Raw genomic sequence first — 19119 nt, forward strand, 5'->3', positions numbered from 1 at the left:
TGCTCAATGGCACAATGGTGACAGTTCATAAATCAGCTCATGTAGAATTTGAAATGGGGGGAATGAAGATACATGCAAGAACATCTTTGTTTACATACAGCTGAAGCAAAGCACACTCACCACCACAGAAGAAGAAACTGCACATTAAACCAACCTTCTACACTCAAACTGTCTGCCATTGGCTAGTAAATTTTTTGTTTTTACTCACCAGGTTTTTGATGACGTAAGCGTAATGCAACTGAAAATATATTTTTATATTATATATATATATATATAAACTGAGAAAGGGGGCCTCTTCATATGTATGTCTTTATGCAATATTGTACATTTTATTTAATATTTCGCCTTATTTTAATCTCATTTTAGCTTTTTAAAAATGTGCAAATTTTAATACTATCAATTTATATGGATGTCATGAAATTGCATTTTTAATAATGATACAAGCTGTTGTCACTGTTTGAAATCTTATACACATTTTTAACCAAAAATTCACAAGGGTTGAAATATAATAATGAAAATCAGGACTGTCACGATTATGAAATCATCAAACAAATAAATGCAATTATGACCATTAATTGTCTGTTTTAGGTCTTTCACAAATATGATGTTTAGTTGTCATACAAACTGTCACTGTGTGCTTCATGCACACAACAAAGTCATTTATAAAAATTTTGCTTGGGTCATATAATAAAATAAGGGTGATTCCCTTTCCAGGCTTCAAAAACGTATGAATGACAATCAAATATAAAATATAAAAGTATAAGTTTTAAAATAAAGTAATATGTATAAAAATATTTCTAAATAACTAATATATATATCTCTCTATTTTTTGTCAGATTTAGTCTTGGTCCATTTAAAATCTTCACACATTTCTTTTTTTTTTTTTTTTACCCAGCCAGTCTGTATAGCTATTATATTATATTATATTATATTATATTATATTATATTATATTATGCAATAGTAAAATATTTCTGCCTTAATTCTTCACTTTCAAACATTATTTTAAAGTTTTCCAATTAACTCACAAGGAGATTCTATTTCTTGCAATTTATCATCTCCACAGAAATTGAGTAGATGGGCATCTCCTCTGTGTCACTGCATGTCATCAACATTCCATGAATGAACCCGCAATGACTACGGACATTTGCCATTATATGGAGTTTTCCAAACTACGTTCGGGTGGAGCTTGTTCATTTAATCCGCCCAACCACATCGACAGAGTAAGCGTATATAAGCAGCTGCTTACCTCTATGCCCGGATGATTCCATCACCCTTGCTCCTCCCATCTAGCCCTGCGCCAGGAACAGCGAGCCAGAACAAGTTTACATTATACTCTTCAGGATTACATTAACATGCGAACTACTGAAACGATTGTTAAGTGAAACTGGAATGCTTTGCATTCAATATTAAATTAATACGTTTATACCTCGTTTATATTTTCACGTGAGTCTGGCGCAAGCCTCTGTAGACGGCGCACACATCTGAGCTCTTGAAAACCAGTTCATCTTCACGCGCTCTAAAGAGAGCTGCTCTGGGTGATGTCCGTGGTGTGGTTCCATGAGATGCTTGGAGTTCAATTGAATGTTACACCCTGTCTACACAGGACACTTAATTTAGTAATATGTGCAGTAGCGCCAGTGCATGCAGTGCTGGAACGTTTCCAGTGTAGACAGCATCATTGATTATAATGGGGTTCTATTGCTATTGATGCAACACGCCGAGCCGCTTGCGTCCATTGAAGACAGGGTGAGACACAAATGCGTTTTCCTGCACGCTCATGAGACACAGCATGCAGGGAAAGATGAGGCTGAATCCAGCTTCTTAATAGCTTGCTTTTCAGTAAAACGATCTCGGTGCTTCGGCACTACACAACTCAACCACTGGCGAGTGAAATGTTAATATTTTACTAGCCAGTGCTAATAACAGACATATTTTAGTCAAATAGCATTAAATTTACTCGCATATGTGAGTGATTTACTCGCTATGTAGAGGACTGTAAATTTCAAGGTGAAAAAATTTGTTGTATTATGAATGTGCCAGTTTGAGCATACAAAAATGTGAGACCAAAAGCTGAAGGCAAGATTTTCAGTAAATAACAACTTAAATTTGTGTCTGTTCCTCACAGAAAGCTATTGTATTGCTTCAAAAGACTTGGATTATAGAGCATAATTTACATGACTACTTTTATGGTATTTTCAAATCTTTACAGTCATTGTCACCATCCACTTTCACTGTATGGACAAAAGTGGCTTTGACATACTGCTAAATATCTTTTGTGCTCTACAGAAAAGAAAACTATGTGTTTTAAAGGTGCAATGTGTAATATATTTACTGTAATAAAGCATACATTTATTATAATATGTTATCAAAGATTTAGGAAACTTGCTAAGCTGAAATACTGGCTTCCATGAAAACAATGCTACAGCCAGTATATTCTACATTGAAATGTCCGTTCCAGGCCGGAATTTTAGTTTGTGTTTTGGTCTATGTGATCCCAACCACTGTCCATTTCCCACTAGTATTTCGACACCCCGGGTTGCCAGATTTGAAACAAGTTAGCAGGCAAACACAGCGCGCTGCAGCCATGGAAGCCAGCAATACATCTAGCTAACACTGACAGAGTTGGGGTTTATTGATAGTGCCATATTAATCTACTACATATAATGCTGAATATTATGTATAATTATGCTATGAGGGATATAATCGTAATGTCAAATGTCATGTCTAAATTGATTTCATCAGTAAATTATTATTATTTATTATTTTAATAATTGAGCTTTTCAAAAACGCAGATACAGTTGATATATTTGAAAACGGCGTCTTCGCATTGTAGTGTGGACTGGGAAAATTAATATATCTGAAAACGATAACGTATTTGTTGTCATGTGATGCAGTCATGTGATCCATTCAACCAAAACAATCAAGATGGTGGCCTGTGTTATAGCGGCACTGTTGTGCCTGATTTTCACTTTGACAGCATTGTTAAAGATAAATGTTACTTTGTACAACCTTCACATTGCATTCCTTCAAAAGCGACTGGAAGTTTACTCAGAATTGGTGTCCAGAGACGGAACACAAGGACAATGCGTTTCAGACTGTACATGCAATGGCGATTTTTTTGCATGCGCAGTAAGAGAATTTAAGCATTTTCAGTGTGGACGAGCAACTTTTGGTGAACACTTAAAAACGGCAGTGTGGACGGAGAGCCTTTAAAAAAATGAAAACACCATTTTCAAATGCATCAGGATGAATGTAGATGTAGCCTAAGTGTTGACATGTAATGTTAAAACCAAATTTAACAAGGGCTGAACAATTAATCAAAATAAAATCAAAACTGTGATATAACCCAGTGCGATTGTCAAACCGTGAGGGCTGCGATATAATTAAATAAATAAATAGTCTCCCTGCCGTGCTTATGTGCACAGCTGTTTTGTCTGTAGCGTGTAGTGCTTTCTTAAATAATTTACATGTAAACGGGTCAGTGTATCATACGTGTTTCAGAGCGGTTCTGCGCTCGATACACACAAATTCTATATATATGTGGTACCCTGAGTGACAGATGTGCTCTGAGATCGGTTTGGTGTACTTATGTGTGCTGAGCGCATTATATTTAAAGCAACCAAGATTTACTTTAATTGCACATTTGCATAATTTCACATATAGGCTACATTCACACAGTCAGTGTTTGGGACTGACAACTGTATTTACATACAGGTGTAAGTCTTGAAATGTCCCGTTCATACAACAGCTTACAGTAGCCATTCAAATACTGTCTGAATGAATGAACAACCGAAGTCACACCCGTATTCTAACATAGTGAAAAAGAGTTCTAACAAAACTAAAAGATGGCGACATCCATAACCCTTTTACAAATTGGACAAAACAATGTACACAGTGTTTTACACTTTTATTTATTTATTTAGTTTGGTTCTTTTTAAGAGTTTTTGTTTCCTTTTCTTTCTAGAACAGTATTTGTAGGCATGGGCCCAACATGGTTTGATTTGGTTAAAAGGAATCACAGGTTTTGTTGTTGTTTGTTTAATGATTATCACATTCGCAGTTCAAATCGCAAGCACAATATTCTGCAAATTAAACACATTTACTGTAGATTTGATTAGGATGACCACTTATATTTATAAGCCAATCCAATGGCAATAATTTAAAAAATGTCAAATTATCAGCCAATCAAATCAGTCCATCACTAGTTTCAAATACATGAGAAACAGTAAATAATGAGAGAATTTTCATTTTTGCATAAGCCATCTCTTTATTCATTAAGATATGCCCCCCAAATTATGAAGTCCACCGAATATAAACGAATCACAGCTGCCTGTCAAAGCACTGAAACCCAAGGGTCTGAAAGGGACATTCACTTTCCTCTGGGGACACAGAGAAAAACAGACAGAGACAGGAAGAAGAATGCAAATGAACAGATCCCAGGCGGTGAAAAAAGAAAGGGAGCAGGCACCATGATTCCTTTAATAAGCTGTATGTTGCTTTAGTTCAAAATGTGAGATGTGAAATCCACCTGCAAAGTCTTTCCTTCAGTGACTGCTGGCATTAATCTCATATTAGCATTAGCAAAGCAGCAGCTTTTGAACACTGATAGAGAACAGCATCAATCAGAACGGGAGGAACTCTATAAGCCCTGGTGATGCTGAAATGGCATGTTACTGTTGCTCATATTTGCCCTCATAAATAAAACATTTTGTACACTGTGCTTAGTCTTCAAGACTGCATCCTGTGCAAAACTGCGAGGAGACCAACACAGAGACTTGAAAGGATAGAAAAACAAAGAGTAAGATGGGGAAAAACAAAAATCTGTTGAGCAGATCATAATGTGGGCACAAGCGAGTGGAAATGCTGGTAAGGACTTCACCCCAAGAAGAGAAAGAGAGAGACTATGACAGTGAGAAAACTGTTCAACTGAAAAACATGCTAAATGCTTTTTTCTCCCATGTATGAGTTCTGCATGAGTGCTCAGGGCTTCATCAGTGTAAAAAGCAAAGGAGATCAGAGGTCAAATTCCGTAACAATTGTCGTCTCCCTATCTACAAGTCTGTCCTTAAGAACTTTTCAGAAATCTCCCACTAGATTCATAATGTCCTAACTGTCATTCTGGGCACTAGTGCTGGGCGATATATTGAATATTTATTATCATATATCAGATTCGGTATGATAATTTTGATAGAAAATTATCATTTTAATGCACTATTAAGTGTTCTAAAGACAGTTGGTTATTTTTATGTTTGCCCGTTCTTTCAAGGCTCATGGGTCTGAGAGATTTAAGACAGTTATTTTAATATGGTCTCTGATTTAAACCTCTGTAGCAAAAATAGAAGAGATGAATGAATTTTGTTGTGTTGTGGCTTAATTTCTTTATGTTGTAGCTTAATGTTGTTGTGTTGTGGCTTAATTTATTTGTGTTGTCGTTTAATTTAGTTGTGTTGTGGTTTAATTTATTTGTGTTGCGGCAAAATTTTGTTGTGTTGTAGCTTAATTTTTGTTGTGTTATGAACTTTTGTTTGCTTTGTACATTGATGTGGCTTAATTTATTTGTGTTGTGGTTTGATTTCTGTGTGTTGTGGCTTGATTTGTTTGTGTTGTGCTTTTATATGCTTTGTACATTCCATTGTGTTGTGGGCCCCAGGGCCAGCAATTTCCAGAATGTTCTTAAATTGCCATAGCCAACAGCTAACTAAACCTTGCCCGGAAAAACAAATACACAGTTTTACTTGATCAACCTTCCAGAAGAGTAGTAGTTGTAAATACTGTTCTCATTCCCCACTATAATTCCATTTAAGGTGAGTCCTAGTTTTGAAATGGAAGCGGTAGGTAAATGATTCATGCAGAAAGTAATGGGCATTAAATCTACTTATTTCGATCAGTTTTTGATTATAAAAAGAAAGCCGTTTACGGCATTTACATAACCACACACATTGTCGGATTATTAAATGGAAACTCTCTCATCATGCCATCCCAGATGTGTATGACTTTCTTTCTTCTGCAGAACACAAATTAAGATTTTTAGAAGAATGTTTCAGCTCTGTTGGTCCATACAATGCAAGTGAATGGTGACCAGAACTCAGAAAGTCCAAAAATTACATAAAGGAGGCATGCAAGTAATCAATACGACTCCAGTGGTTAAATCCATCTCTTCTCAAGCAATATGATAGGTGTGGGTGAGAAACAGATCAATATTTAAGTCCTTTCTTACTATAAATCTTCACCTTTGACCAGCCCCAACCAGTAGGTGGCTGAATTTGAAAGTAATTTTCACAACAGAATGAGAAAGTGTAGATTTGCAGTTAAAAAAAGTACTCTCACTCTCACCCAATCATATTGCTTGAGAAGATATGGATTTAACCACTGGAGTCATATGGATCACTATTCACTTGCATTGTAAGGACCTATAGAGCTGAGATATTGTTCTAAAAATCTTTGTTTGTGTTCTGCAGAAGAAAGAAAGTAGTTACACATCTGGGATGGCATGAGGGTGAGTAAATGGTGACAGAATTTTCATTTTTGGTTGAACTATCCCTTTAAGCATAATAGGTGTAAGAATGTGCATGTAAACACATTCATAAACACACTGCCCTAACCAGATACAACGCGATAAAGCGACAAGGAATAAAATTTTCTCTTCCTTCATCAGAGCTTCCACAACATGCAACAACCAACACTGCATTTTTTTATTTTTATTGCATGGTTTCTATTTCTGCGGCGTTGTGCCAGGTAGTCCCACCCACTGAGAGCTCCTACTGGTCCAAAATCCTGCTCTTCATAACTGTACATTAAACATCAAATATGTTTTGATTGATTGTGATTGTGCCACATCGTGTAGCAGTTTAGTGTTCACTGTGGACAGAAGACTTGCTTGTCGCTGGAATAACAGTCATGTACCAGCAGAGAAGCCAAAAAGCATGTCAGCAGTGTGTGCATTATAAAGTAGGGTACTCACTGTCTGCATGGATTGGCACTGCCAGGCATAGCAGCAGCAAAAGGGATGTGGCACTGCCATGAAAAGAGGCCTGTAGGGTATGTGGCACCATGATTTGTGGTTGGCACTCACCGCAGGGTTTCCCTAAACTCCTGCTGGACAGCTGCACACTCACGCTATCATTTAGTGAGACCTGAAGGAGGACATAAAGAAGAATAACATCAGAAAGCAATGCAAACAGCATGTTTAAAGCATTTAAATTTCATCATCAGCAGCATTTCAAGACCATTACATCACTTTACAAATTCCCTTTGTTTTGCATGACCAACACTGAATTTAAAGGAATGTTCCAGGTTCAATATAAGGTAAGCTCAATTAACAGCATTTGCGGCATAATGTATATTTCCACAAAAAAATAATCCACACAGTGCAGCTTTTTGCTCCCCAATAGTCTGGTGAAACCACATGAATATACGACAAACTAGACAATAGGTGTTGCTGCAGAGGCGTGGGATGTAAAGACGGTGTGTGAATGTTTAGTGTTGTCCAAGCGATCCCAGTTCGATTCTACATTTTGTCCCACTCTTTTTCCCATCCGATTTCCTGTTTTCACTAAATATTTCCTTTAATACAACTTAAAATAATATATAAAACTGAATATAAATGTTGATTTCATCGCATTGATTTGGTCACGGTGAATGTCAGGGAGTGCAGAGAAGCGTTTGATCCAGAGCACTTGTTCCCATGGCTCTGCATCGCTTGTGTGTAGATTGCATCACTGTATTACTATAGTAATATTGTAGTAACCATGTTTTTTGGCATAAACCATAGATTTATGGTGTTAATATAGTAACCATGGTTAATTTTGTGGTTACTGTAAATTTACAGCAAAATCCATGGTGAAACTATGGTTATTGTAGTAAAACCAAGGTTACTTTTTCAAAGGTAAGGTTAGGGGTTTAGGTTTAGGGGTAGGGGTTAATGTAGTGTGTCTGTGGGACTCTTAAAAAAAAAAAAAGAAAAAGAAAAAAAAAAGGGTTGCAGTGATGCCCATATACTGTATGTTAGTATTAAAATATGGGTGCAAATAATATCTGACACTATTTGCACCAGGGTGCAATTAGTATCTACCATTATTTGCACCTGGGTTGGGGTGTAAATAATATCTGCCACAATTTGCACCAGGGTACAAATAGCTTCTGCCAAAAAATAATTTTTACTCATACCTCCTTTATATAAAAACCAAAAAATGCTTACAGTCAGGCACATAGAATGGAAGTGAATGAGGCCAGTACATAAACGCTAACATAATGTATACACTGTTTGAAAAGTATAGCCACAAGATGTAAACATTATAAATGTTAACAGGATTTTAGTGTGATAAAATCGCTACTAACCTACTAACTAATTTGTGTACAGTTGTAACCAGAATTACAAGGTTTCACTGTAATGGCAATGAAACCGTGTAATTCTGGTATTTGAAAACTTAACACAGACAAGGTTATAAATGATCACACTAAAATCATGTTAAAACATATGTTTCAGTCTTTAGTTACACTTTTGAAATGATGTGGATTTAAATGCTTATGGACTGGCCCTATTCACTTCCATTGTAAGTGCCTTAATGTAAAAAAAATATTTTTTTGTTGTTGTAATAAACGAGGGGCCAGTCAAAATAATTATTTGTAGTAATCAATAGTATGCCACAAATGCTGTTGGTTGAGCTTAACTTCCATAAAACAGCATAAACTGGCATAAAATAGCTTTGTGTGAGGAACAGACCGAAATTTAAGTTGTCGTTCACTAAAAATCGCCCTTTGCTCTGAATCTCATTCTCGATTGTGTTCAGATTAAAAAATGGTCCCCCCGACGCTGAAGTTCTTAACACCAAAAAGCACTTGATTTAAATTTGAGTCGTAGGTGAATGCAATGCACCAGTTTGAATGTGCAAATAAGAGAATGAAATTTGAGAAATGTAGGAGGGGAAGATTTTATAGGAATAACGGAATACATTTCAATCGGTTCCTCACACAAAGCTATTGTTTGGCTACAAACGACTTGGATTATTGCCCATGAGTCATATAGATTACTTTTAGAGTTCTTTTATGGTGTTATGCTCCTTTTTTGCTTGACGACCGATCATTATGTGAAAAAGAGCTGCCTTAAATTCACTGAAATAAAAATAACATTATTACAACATAGAACAACATGGGGATGACTACAGTAAATAGTGACTTCATTTTCAATTTCGGGTGAACTATTCCCTTAACACAGTGACATCATTCACACAATGAATGATGCCACTGTGTTCATTTAATAAAATGGCACTAAACAGAAGTAAATGAGCTTGAGCCACAATGAGTCCCAGGAGAGCGTTTCAATGACCGCAGACACCTCTGGCCTTTGGAGAACACACAGAATGTGCCAGATTCACACACTGAGTGCGTGTCTAGGGGTCTGTGTATGTTATTAGCCCATTGGTGAGGGCTCTCAAAAGGATAAATGTGTCAATCTAATGCAGTGATCTCATGCACAGACACGCTCACTCATGATTAAGTTGATGCATTCATCTATTAAGCAGGACTGCTCATCATGTAATTGGCCGAACCCAGGCTAATTAATCATGTTCACACAAAGCAGACATCTGCTTTCCAAAACACCACCTCTGCCATAGAGACAATAATCATGGAAACATCACGGAGAGAGGAACCCACACACCAGCACTAATTACACAGTCACCACAGCAGGAGAGTTTGGAGCCGCTGGCATTTGGCAAACAGTGTTTGATCGGGAGCTGAAGCTCTGATTTCATATTCCTGCAGGCTGCATCTGTCTCTAAAAATGCCTGAGTGTGTTGGGGAGGTACTAACAGTCACAACACTACAATACATTTTACAACACAGTAACAGTAGTTTAACTATTTTAAAAAACAGATTACTTTTCCAGTAACCAAGCTACTTTTTCCAAAGAGCAGTGGTGTACACTCTAAGAAAAAAAAAAGGTATCGTTAAAGGTACGTTTTTTTTTTTTTTTTCCCCAAAGACACAGGGTGTAACTAAAGACTGCAACATATGTTTTAACATGATTTTAGACCCAAAACGAGTTATACATTTGAACTAGAAGTACAAAAGTGGCACCCTTAAAGGTAGAACCCCAGTGACGGCCCTAGTACCTTAAACAGTACCTCTTTTCAGAGAGTGAAGCATGACAAAACTCTACATCGCTGATTTTGATGTCACATTGTTGGCTCATGCAGCTTTACTGCCAAGTGACTTAAAGCAGTAATCAAACATACACTCATTAACTATTTAAACTAGCTAAGTAAACTAATTTGTTTCCATGCACAGCATTTTAGGTCTTTTTCATAGAGGACTATTAAGTAGTAAAATGCTTTACTATGTTTTCGACTCAGTTATGGGTTATTGAAAAATAAGGTTGTCTGAGGTGAAAAAAATTAGAAACCTTATAAACTTTTGTTGAAAACATACGTCAAGTTTGTAGAATCTTTGAGTCAATGTTGGTTTCAAAACTATTTGGAAAACATTTATAGCATTTTCTACTTAAAAAAAAAAAAGACATATTTAATGACTTTACAATTTTGCATGGTGTAACCAAGTAAAAGGTATTAAATATGTTTTATTGCACCTTGAAAACAAATTAGTGTACTACAACTTAGTAGTAACTTAGAAAAAACAAAAAACAAAAACAAAAAACATTTTCAAACAATTTTTTTAAAGATCTTTATTTAATTAACAAATGTATATAAATAAAAAAATAATTTAGTCATGAATGTCAAAAACTTTTCTAAGGGTTCCTTGTTTTGACCTTAACAAAATAGCCTTCTCATAAATGTCAAAATATATATATATATATATTTTTTTTTTACTTCACAAGACATTTATTTTTTTCAAATATTAAAAATGCTTTAAAACAAAATTGTTTCACTTCTTATTTAAATAATAATTTATATTTATGCATTTGGCAGATGCTTTTATCCACAGCAACTTACAATGCATTCAATGTATACATTTTATCAGTTTGTGTTCCCATGTGAATTGAACCCATGATTTTGGCACTGCTAGTGCCATGCTCTACCAGTTGAGCTACAAGAACCCTATTAATGATAACATATAATTACAAACTATGTTATGTTTTTTTGATCAACTTAATAGATTCGGACTAAAAAGAATTTTTTTTTTTTTTCTCTGACTAAATAATAAATTATATCATGGGAGGGTTATACTGTATCCTTAAAAAGATATTGCCCCCTTAAGTAGCTTCAATGTAGTTTGCTACTTTTTGTTAGTAGCTTGTAGTGTAGCCAACTACTTTTTCATAAGGGTCGCTTGACAGTAGGTTAACTAGCTTAAATTATGAGTAGCATGTGGCTTGGCAAGCCACAGTTTGACATTAGCTTCCCTAACACTGAGGGAAACATCTCTAGTCTCCAATCAACCCATTTCTGCCTCTTATTAAGGAAATCATGAGTCTGGAACGATACTGCTGAGCTGACTGGCTCACCAATACTGCATTAAACTCTAAGCATTTAGGGACACAAATTGCAAACACACACATGCACACATTAGACAAACACTCCAGTTAGTGACACTAAAGATGGCTGCTTTTGCTCAGCACACACACGTCTCTATGCTTCAACACACACTGTAATTACAGTAGGCTGCTCCCCGCTCTGCGCCCCACTGTCTTTCCCTTTCTAAAGAACACAGAGACTCTGCTTTTGAGTGGATGTTATAACTGTTCCAGCCAACCGTCTCTGGCGTGCCCAACCTGCAGGCTTTCCTCAACATTCCTACAGGAAGAACACGCTGGCAAACAAAGCAGGGACTGAATGCAGCATGCATTTGTAAAGACCTGAGTCACCTCTGCTGAAAGACAAATGGTCCAGCAGCCAGCCATACTCTCAGTGATGATAAGCATGTGTAAATGAAGGGTCAATTCTCAAATGATTTGCACTGTAGAGTTCTTTGGATAAAGCTTTTTTTTTTTTTTGGAGATAAATAACGTTATTGTTGTTACATTACTTTAAATATTATTGTAGTCACTTATTTTCATTTAAAAAAAATTATATATATATATATATATATATATATATATATATATATATATATATATATATATATATATATAAATCCGTGAAATAACTGGTCATAACTAGCGTTTAGTACTGAGAACCATTTCATCAACAACTGTGTGGGACTGTGTGATTTTCATGACATTTGGTTCAATGAACTGTTATTAATGGTTACTATTTTTCTGTCGAATATGGACGGAACACTGTGGTAAAATACTCTGACAGTGTTTCTTGCTGTGCTACTATTCAATCTATGTAGTGAAACAAGAGGGCAGTTATAGACTGGACTGAACATTAACTATTATAAACATGGTGTACACAGCTTCCACTGCCAGTCTCAACATGTTGTTTCTGGTTTGCTAGAGTTTTTGCAAGACTTTAGAGCAATGATAGCTCAAAAGAGCACTTGTGTTATTACTGCGGGAATTGATGGATAATCTATCATAATCCCAGAGGAGACATTAGTTGCAAGACATTTCCTGTGCCTTGACAGAAAACCCTTTAACGTGGGCCAGAGCGGCGGCAATATCTGGGATACACTTAGAACATCAATGCTCTTTGAATATTAATAAAGAGCTACACTTAAGTCCATCAGTTTGATGTGTGTGTGTGTGCCTTCCTAAGTGGCATTGCCATTTAAAAAGCCCATTTATTGCAGGTATGCCGGATATTCAATTAAATAAATAAATAAAACAAGGCAAATGAGGAGAGAGAGAGAGGCACTTCTGAGCGCTCTTTTATCTGTTTATTTAATCATTTCAAAATTGGTTTAAAGACTACCACTTGCATCTCTACATTTCATTTTAAACATAAAATAGGGGTTAATGCAAATGTCAGGATTCATTGGTGGATTTTAGCTAATTAAATGTGACGTTTCTCAGACATGAGAGTAAAGGCAGGTGGAAATCGGCAGTAAAGCTTTCTGCGTTCTACTGCAGCCAGAGTCTGCCATTCCGGATCAAGATCCTCTAAAAGTGAAACACAATTTGATGTAATAATAAAATCAAAGTGAGGCTTCACAAAACACATATTGCAATGGAGACTTTTGGGACATTGGTTCCATTCCAGACTGTAGTGAGCTGCCTACATTGACAGCATTTGAAATCATCATACAGTAGATTTACTGCTGATGGCTGTTGCAAAGAGTATGCAACAAAAGTATGTTGCCTTATAAGATACCTCCTGTTGGCCTTATTTTAAGCAGCACTGCATATCCCTAGTATGGATCTGCACGACTAATCAAGTAATAGAGTAATCGCTCTGCACTAGCTATTTGAGTATTTAAATCACTACTCAAATATCGCAAATTAATTTTCCTTTCCACATTTGCCTGCCATGAGCAGCGCTGAAACACACTATTTTGCCTCTAAATCACTCACCAAATGTCGCAGTTACTATTGAGTCTACGCAAGGTGTCATCGAGGTGCTGGATGAGAAAAGAAGACGTGTAATGGCATCTGTGCTTCTAAAGCAAAGTCAAGTTATGTTACAAAGTAATACTTGTAATATTTTGATTCTTATTGAATTCTACTCTATTTGTATTTGGTTCTTGTTGGAGACATTTAAACCAACAGATGAGGATCAGCTTTTATTGGCAGAAAGAAAATGTGAAGCAAACTTGGAAGCTTGACAGACCAGTATGTGTCAGGTCTCGACATTGACACTTGTCCGCTTGTCACAAGTGGAAATTTGAACGGGCAAGTTAAAGGGAATTTTACTTGCCCAACCGGACAAGTAGCCTGATTAAAATCTCAATAGCACAGGATTGTGGGGATTAAGCATAATTTGAATCATTCCCGCATGTTTCACATTCAAAATGCGGGGAATCCCCTATATCGCGTCGCCCTCTCTCCCTCTCGCTTCACTCGAGGTACAGCGTTCAGCAGCTTGTGAGTTCGAGTTGTGGGGAAGCGCATATTTACTGTACTTTAGATTTTACATCTATAAACGGGTATAAACCTGTTAATTGGACATGCGAATGATGTTGTGCCATGTCTCTATAAGTGAGCAATGCGATAAAACTATTGCTCCAGTTTATAATCAACAAAGCTGTCTTCATCGCAAGTGCGCAAAGTTGGAGAAATCTAATTTTGTCTTGTCACATCGTGGCACTCCCTCATAATACAGCAAGAAAGGCAGAAATTGCAAAAACACTTTGTGTAATAATACCATCTGTAGAGTGAAGAGAAATGCTTTAAACAGATATTGCACCCGTTAATCTCTCATCTTTCTAGAGCTCCATCTAATGTATGTATCCAAGGTATTTTCTCTGCCATGTGAATCAGTCAATTTTAATAAGTATATAACAATATACATTATATTAATATTAATACTATAACATTAATAAATTACACACAATGAAAACATATTATCTATCTTTAATATGCATATCTGTTTTGAATATACATCATAACTGATTTAGCAGCAAGGTTCTCTCAGGATTTTATCGGTTAACATTTTCAATGCATTTTGTCAATATTAAACAGCCATTTTTAATGCAACTGGTGAGAAATGACTTGAATTCTCAAAGGGTAACACTTTACAAAAAGGTTCCATTTGTTAACGTTAGTTAACTACATCAGTTAACATGAACTAGCAATAAACACCACTTTTATATAATTTATTAAATAATTAATAATTAACTAAATTAATTTAAGCTTGGTTAATGTTAATTCCAACATACAGTATATTAATACATTTTCATACATTAATATAAAAAGTTGTATATATTAACATTAGTTCATGCACTATAAACTAACAATGAACAATTGTATTTATTTTTTTTTTTTAGTAACTAACATTAACTAAGATTGATAAATGCTGTAAAATATTGTTCATTGTTAGTTAATGATAGCTAATGCATTATCTAATTTTAATGAATGGAACCTTAATGTAAAGTGTTACCAAGATGCCACTGTTGGGCCCTTGAGCAAGGCCCTTGACCCTATCTGCTCCAGGGGCGCCATATCATGGCTGACCCTGCACTCTGACCCCAGCCTAGCTGGGATATGTGAAAAAGAAGAATTTCACTGTATAGGTGCAAATGTATAATGTGTGATAAATAAAGAAAATTATAAATTATTATAAAATTATTATTATAATTATAAAAAATTCTGTCATCATTACTTGCCTTTATGTTGTTCCAAACCTGTCTGACTTTCTATCTTCCGTGGAACTCAAAAGGAGATGTTAGAGAGAATGTTAGTTTCAGTTAGGCTCAGCAGTTAAGGCTCTGGGTTACTGATCAGAAGGTTGGGGGTTCAAGCCCCAGCACTGCCAAGATGCCACTGTTGGGCCCTTGAGCAAGGCCCTTGACCCTATCTGCTCCAGGGGTGCTGTATCATGGCTGACCCTGCACTCTGACCCCAGCCTAGCTGGGATATGTGAAAAAGAAGAATTTCACTGTATATGTGCAAATGTATAATGTGTGATAAATAAAGAAAATTATAATTAATTACTTTTTTACTCAGACAAGTGAATGACCAATTTACTTGTCTGAAGGACAAGCACATGGCAATGCTTAATGTTGAGCCCTGTGTGTGTATGTGTGTTAAATCTCTGAAGACTGGCAGAGTGCATTTTATAAAAAGCAAACTTTCACTGCTTGATTTTCTGAATAATAACATGTGAAATTGTAAAAATGTGATAGCCTTTATGCAGACTCAAAGTTTATATACTTGCATTACCCTCATGCCGCCAGTATTGGTTTCTATTTTAAGCTCTGGTGAGTGCAAATGTTTTTTTTTTACTGTTATTTTCCATTTTTATGAATGCACATTGTTCATCCCCCCCCCCACCCATAGTTTGTTGAAATTATCTTATTTTGAAACCGTTCTTGGTAATGTTTGTGAATATTTTTTATTTTTTTTTAAATGTGTCAGGTCTGTTATTTGTAATGTGCATTTTAATTTGCGAGTAATCGGGTACTAGTTTTTTCTAGGTTAGAGTACTCGACTTCAAAATTACTCAAAAATGCCCGTCCTTTATCCCTAGAGGTTAAGTCTATTCCAAAATGCATTGTGACATGATTAGTGCACATTTTCATCCAAGACGGTGGAAAAAATCAAGGAAAATGTAAATTATGTGAGTATATTTTAATAAAATATAAAAATAAGGTATTGCTAAAAATAGTTAACTTAAATAAAAAAGAAACTATTTCACCCAATTTTTGAGACATGTATTTAAGCATATTAGAGTATTATACTGTTAGCTCAGCAACATGCTAATGCCAGCCTTTAAAAAAGCGCAACAGTGCCCACCCACTTTTTCAGCCGTCTTGTTTCCATAAGTATTTTCCCCATTAATTTTTTTTCCATAGGGATTTCATAATTTTTTTTATAAAATTGATTTAAGCCAAATCAACCAGCTCAGAGCAAACCAAAATTACTTGTTTTGAAGCAAAAAAGTATTTGGCAATCAGACGAAAAGCCAAAGGTACAAGACTGTGTACATAACATCTTTAATGAGGGAATGAACTACAATCCCATGAAGCACTGCGTATAGCGTAATAGAATTTATATAATAAATTATAATAGAAAAAAATATACAACTATGGATTTAAAGTTGTTGATTGTAAGTTGAGTATGAGTATTGAATCTACAGTATATATTGAAAGTATATTGAAAAAATTCAGATTAAATTAATTTAATTCAATTTATAGGTAGTTTAGGTAGTTACAGGTGTAGGGAGCATGGAGACCGTGCCTAATGGAATTGAGCAGTTGCTGCAGAACTCTTTTGCCACGATTTCTCTGATTGGTGGATATTTCTTTTGAGGATCATGGGTAGTGTATTTCCTCACCAGAAAATCTGATTTTAAACTTGTTTTTTTTTAATTATTTTTTTTATGAAGTTAAGATAACACAGACTGATAGCTTTAAAAGGAACATATACCATCAATTAACAGCCCCAGAGCTCATAGTAGGTCTGTCTTTAAATGTATACTGTATAAGTTATCATTAAAAATAAATTCCCCTATGGAAAAAAAGACTGTTGAGCTCTACTGGAATCAACTGTTAGTCAAGTCTCTCGTGCGCTTTACAATAGTCAGTTGCTGCCCATAAAGTACATTTCAGTTCAGTCACTTCCATTTTATTTCAGATAGGATGTGGCCTTAAGGAGCATTTACACTGACAGCAATTAAATATCTGGAGATCGTCAAGTCTCTGTGCCATTGGTAATCAACTGCTCTATCCAACTGTATAAGCTGGCCAATCACTGTCTGTCATTTGAAGTTTCCGTATTGCTTCGCTGCTAATTTGCATAAGTTGCTCAACTTTGCTGCATTGCCAACTCTAGCAGCCAGAAATCAACAACTCTATGTAAAAAATGAATGACTTATGTTTGCTTTTTTGCTGCAAACTGCTATCATCCCCTTTAAAATGTAGCTGCCTATGTAGACAGTAGACAGAGAGGCAGCTCACACGGCTTTGAAACAGAGCCATCCTCTCTTTCTTTATGTCACTTTTTCTCTGTCATTGGTGCAGGGGACCAAGCCAGCTGTGTATACAGCGGGAGGGAGAAAGACTCAAACAAAGAAGCAAAGAAGGAATGATATCTTCTCCCAGCAGACTCTGGGGGTGTGAAGGGGAAAGGATGAAATTTTCATCCTGCAGGAGGAGCACCCTCCAGGGGCAACACTCTCTTATCTCCCCCGTTATCCTCCCACTCCCCATGGGAAGGAGACACAGAGTGAGTCATAAACACCAGCTCTGTATTCAGTTCATCCAAATTTCATTAAGGACAATGAGTGCTAGCCAAGACTGGTGGATCTTTAAGAAGGGAACATCTTTCATCAACACTGCTAATGGGGCATGTGTGCTTCATTTAATTCTGGATATACACTACCAATCAAAAGTTCAGACATACAATTTATGTTTCATCATCTAATCAACTTTCTACAATAGAATGAGTAGGTATGGAGGGCCTGGGTAACTCAGCAAGTAAAGACGCTAACTACCACCCCTGGAGTTCTTGAGTTCGAATCCCAGAGTGTGCTAAATGACTCCAGCCAGGTCTCCTAAAGAACCAAATTGGCCCGGTTGCTAGGGAGGGTAAAGTCACATGGGGTAACCTCCTTGTGGTCGCTATAATGTGGTTCGCTCTCGGTGGGGCACGTGGTGAGTTGTGCGTGGATGCCGCGGTGGATGGCATGAAGCCTCCACACGTGCTATGTCTCCACGGTAAAGCACTCAGCAAGCCATGTGATAAGATGCGCAGGTTGACAGTCTCAGGAGGCAACTGAGATTCATCCTCCGCTGCCCGGATTGAGGCGAGTCACTACGCCACCAAGAGGACTTAGAGTGCATTGGGAATTGGGCATTCCAAATTGGGGAGAAAAAGAATGAGTAGGTTTGCTGTATGTGGCATCAAGCTATCCTGCATTGAGGGTGTGACAGGAATGTTAACGCACACACAAAAGTTCATGTCTTCAAGGGTCTAACTTTCATCTCAGAAGCTGATGGCATGCACCAAAAAGGAAGAAGAATCAGTTGTTCTTTAAGAGTGATCACTGGCAGCCAGGTGCATTGCTCGGCTCAACCGGTCACCCTGCAGCTATGCAATTCTGCGAGATTTGTGACTTTAAAGTGCTGTGCGGTGGGGGAAATTTGTGGCACGGCTAGGAGAGATTTGTGCTGCAGCAGAAATCTGAAGAGATTCGAGGCTGAAAATACTGGAGTAAAGGGACCAATGGAGTCTCATTGTCTCGACAGAGCAGAAAAATTGAGGCAGAGAGTCACCTAGAGTGCTTTGGTGGTTTTCCTTTATATTTTTTTAATACAAATGCACACACAAACACAAGTACAGATAAAAAACATGGTTTTGAAACATAACATACAGAAAAAAGGGTGTTTATGAAGTTACTCAGCTTTCAGCCTAAATTTATTCCATTCTAAAAAATATTTTTAAAAAGTACTAAAAAACTCTACCTTTTCATTCAAGTTATTTACCGTACATACACACCATTATGGCCTGTTTCACACATCTCCAGTCTGTAGCACTTAAGCAGTGTATATTTAATTCACCACTTCATATTAAAGGAATAGTTCATCCAAAAATGAAAATTCTCTCATTATTCACTTACCCT

The 19119-nt window shown here is 36.5% G+C and overlaps 1 protein-coding gene across 3 annotated transcripts in view; it reads right to left on the reverse strand.

Moving 5' to 3' along the window:
* The window catches only part of ptprfa (protein tyrosine phosphatase receptor type Fa), a 516187-nt gene that overhangs the window by 352210 nt on the left and 144858 nt on the right, over window positions 1-19119 (reverse strand). For all 3 annotated transcript variants that reach the window (XM_051711353.1, XM_051711352.1, XM_051711351.1), the window contains exon 2: window positions 6963-7134. In XM_051711353.1, the coding sequence (XP_051567313.1) occupies window positions 6963-7053 (91 nt within the window). In that variant the 5' untranslated portion in view covers window positions 7054-7134. The remainder of the gene's footprint in view (window positions 1-6962; window positions 7135-19119) is intronic.

The sequence above is a fragment of the Myxocyprinus asiaticus genome, chromosome 12 (assembly GCF_019703515.2).
Source record: "Myxocyprinus asiaticus isolate MX2 ecotype Aquarium Trade chromosome 12, UBuf_Myxa_2, whole genome shotgun sequence".
Classification (NCBI taxonomy): Eukaryota; Metazoa; Chordata; class Actinopteri; order Cypriniformes; family Catostomidae; genus Myxocyprinus; species Myxocyprinus asiaticus.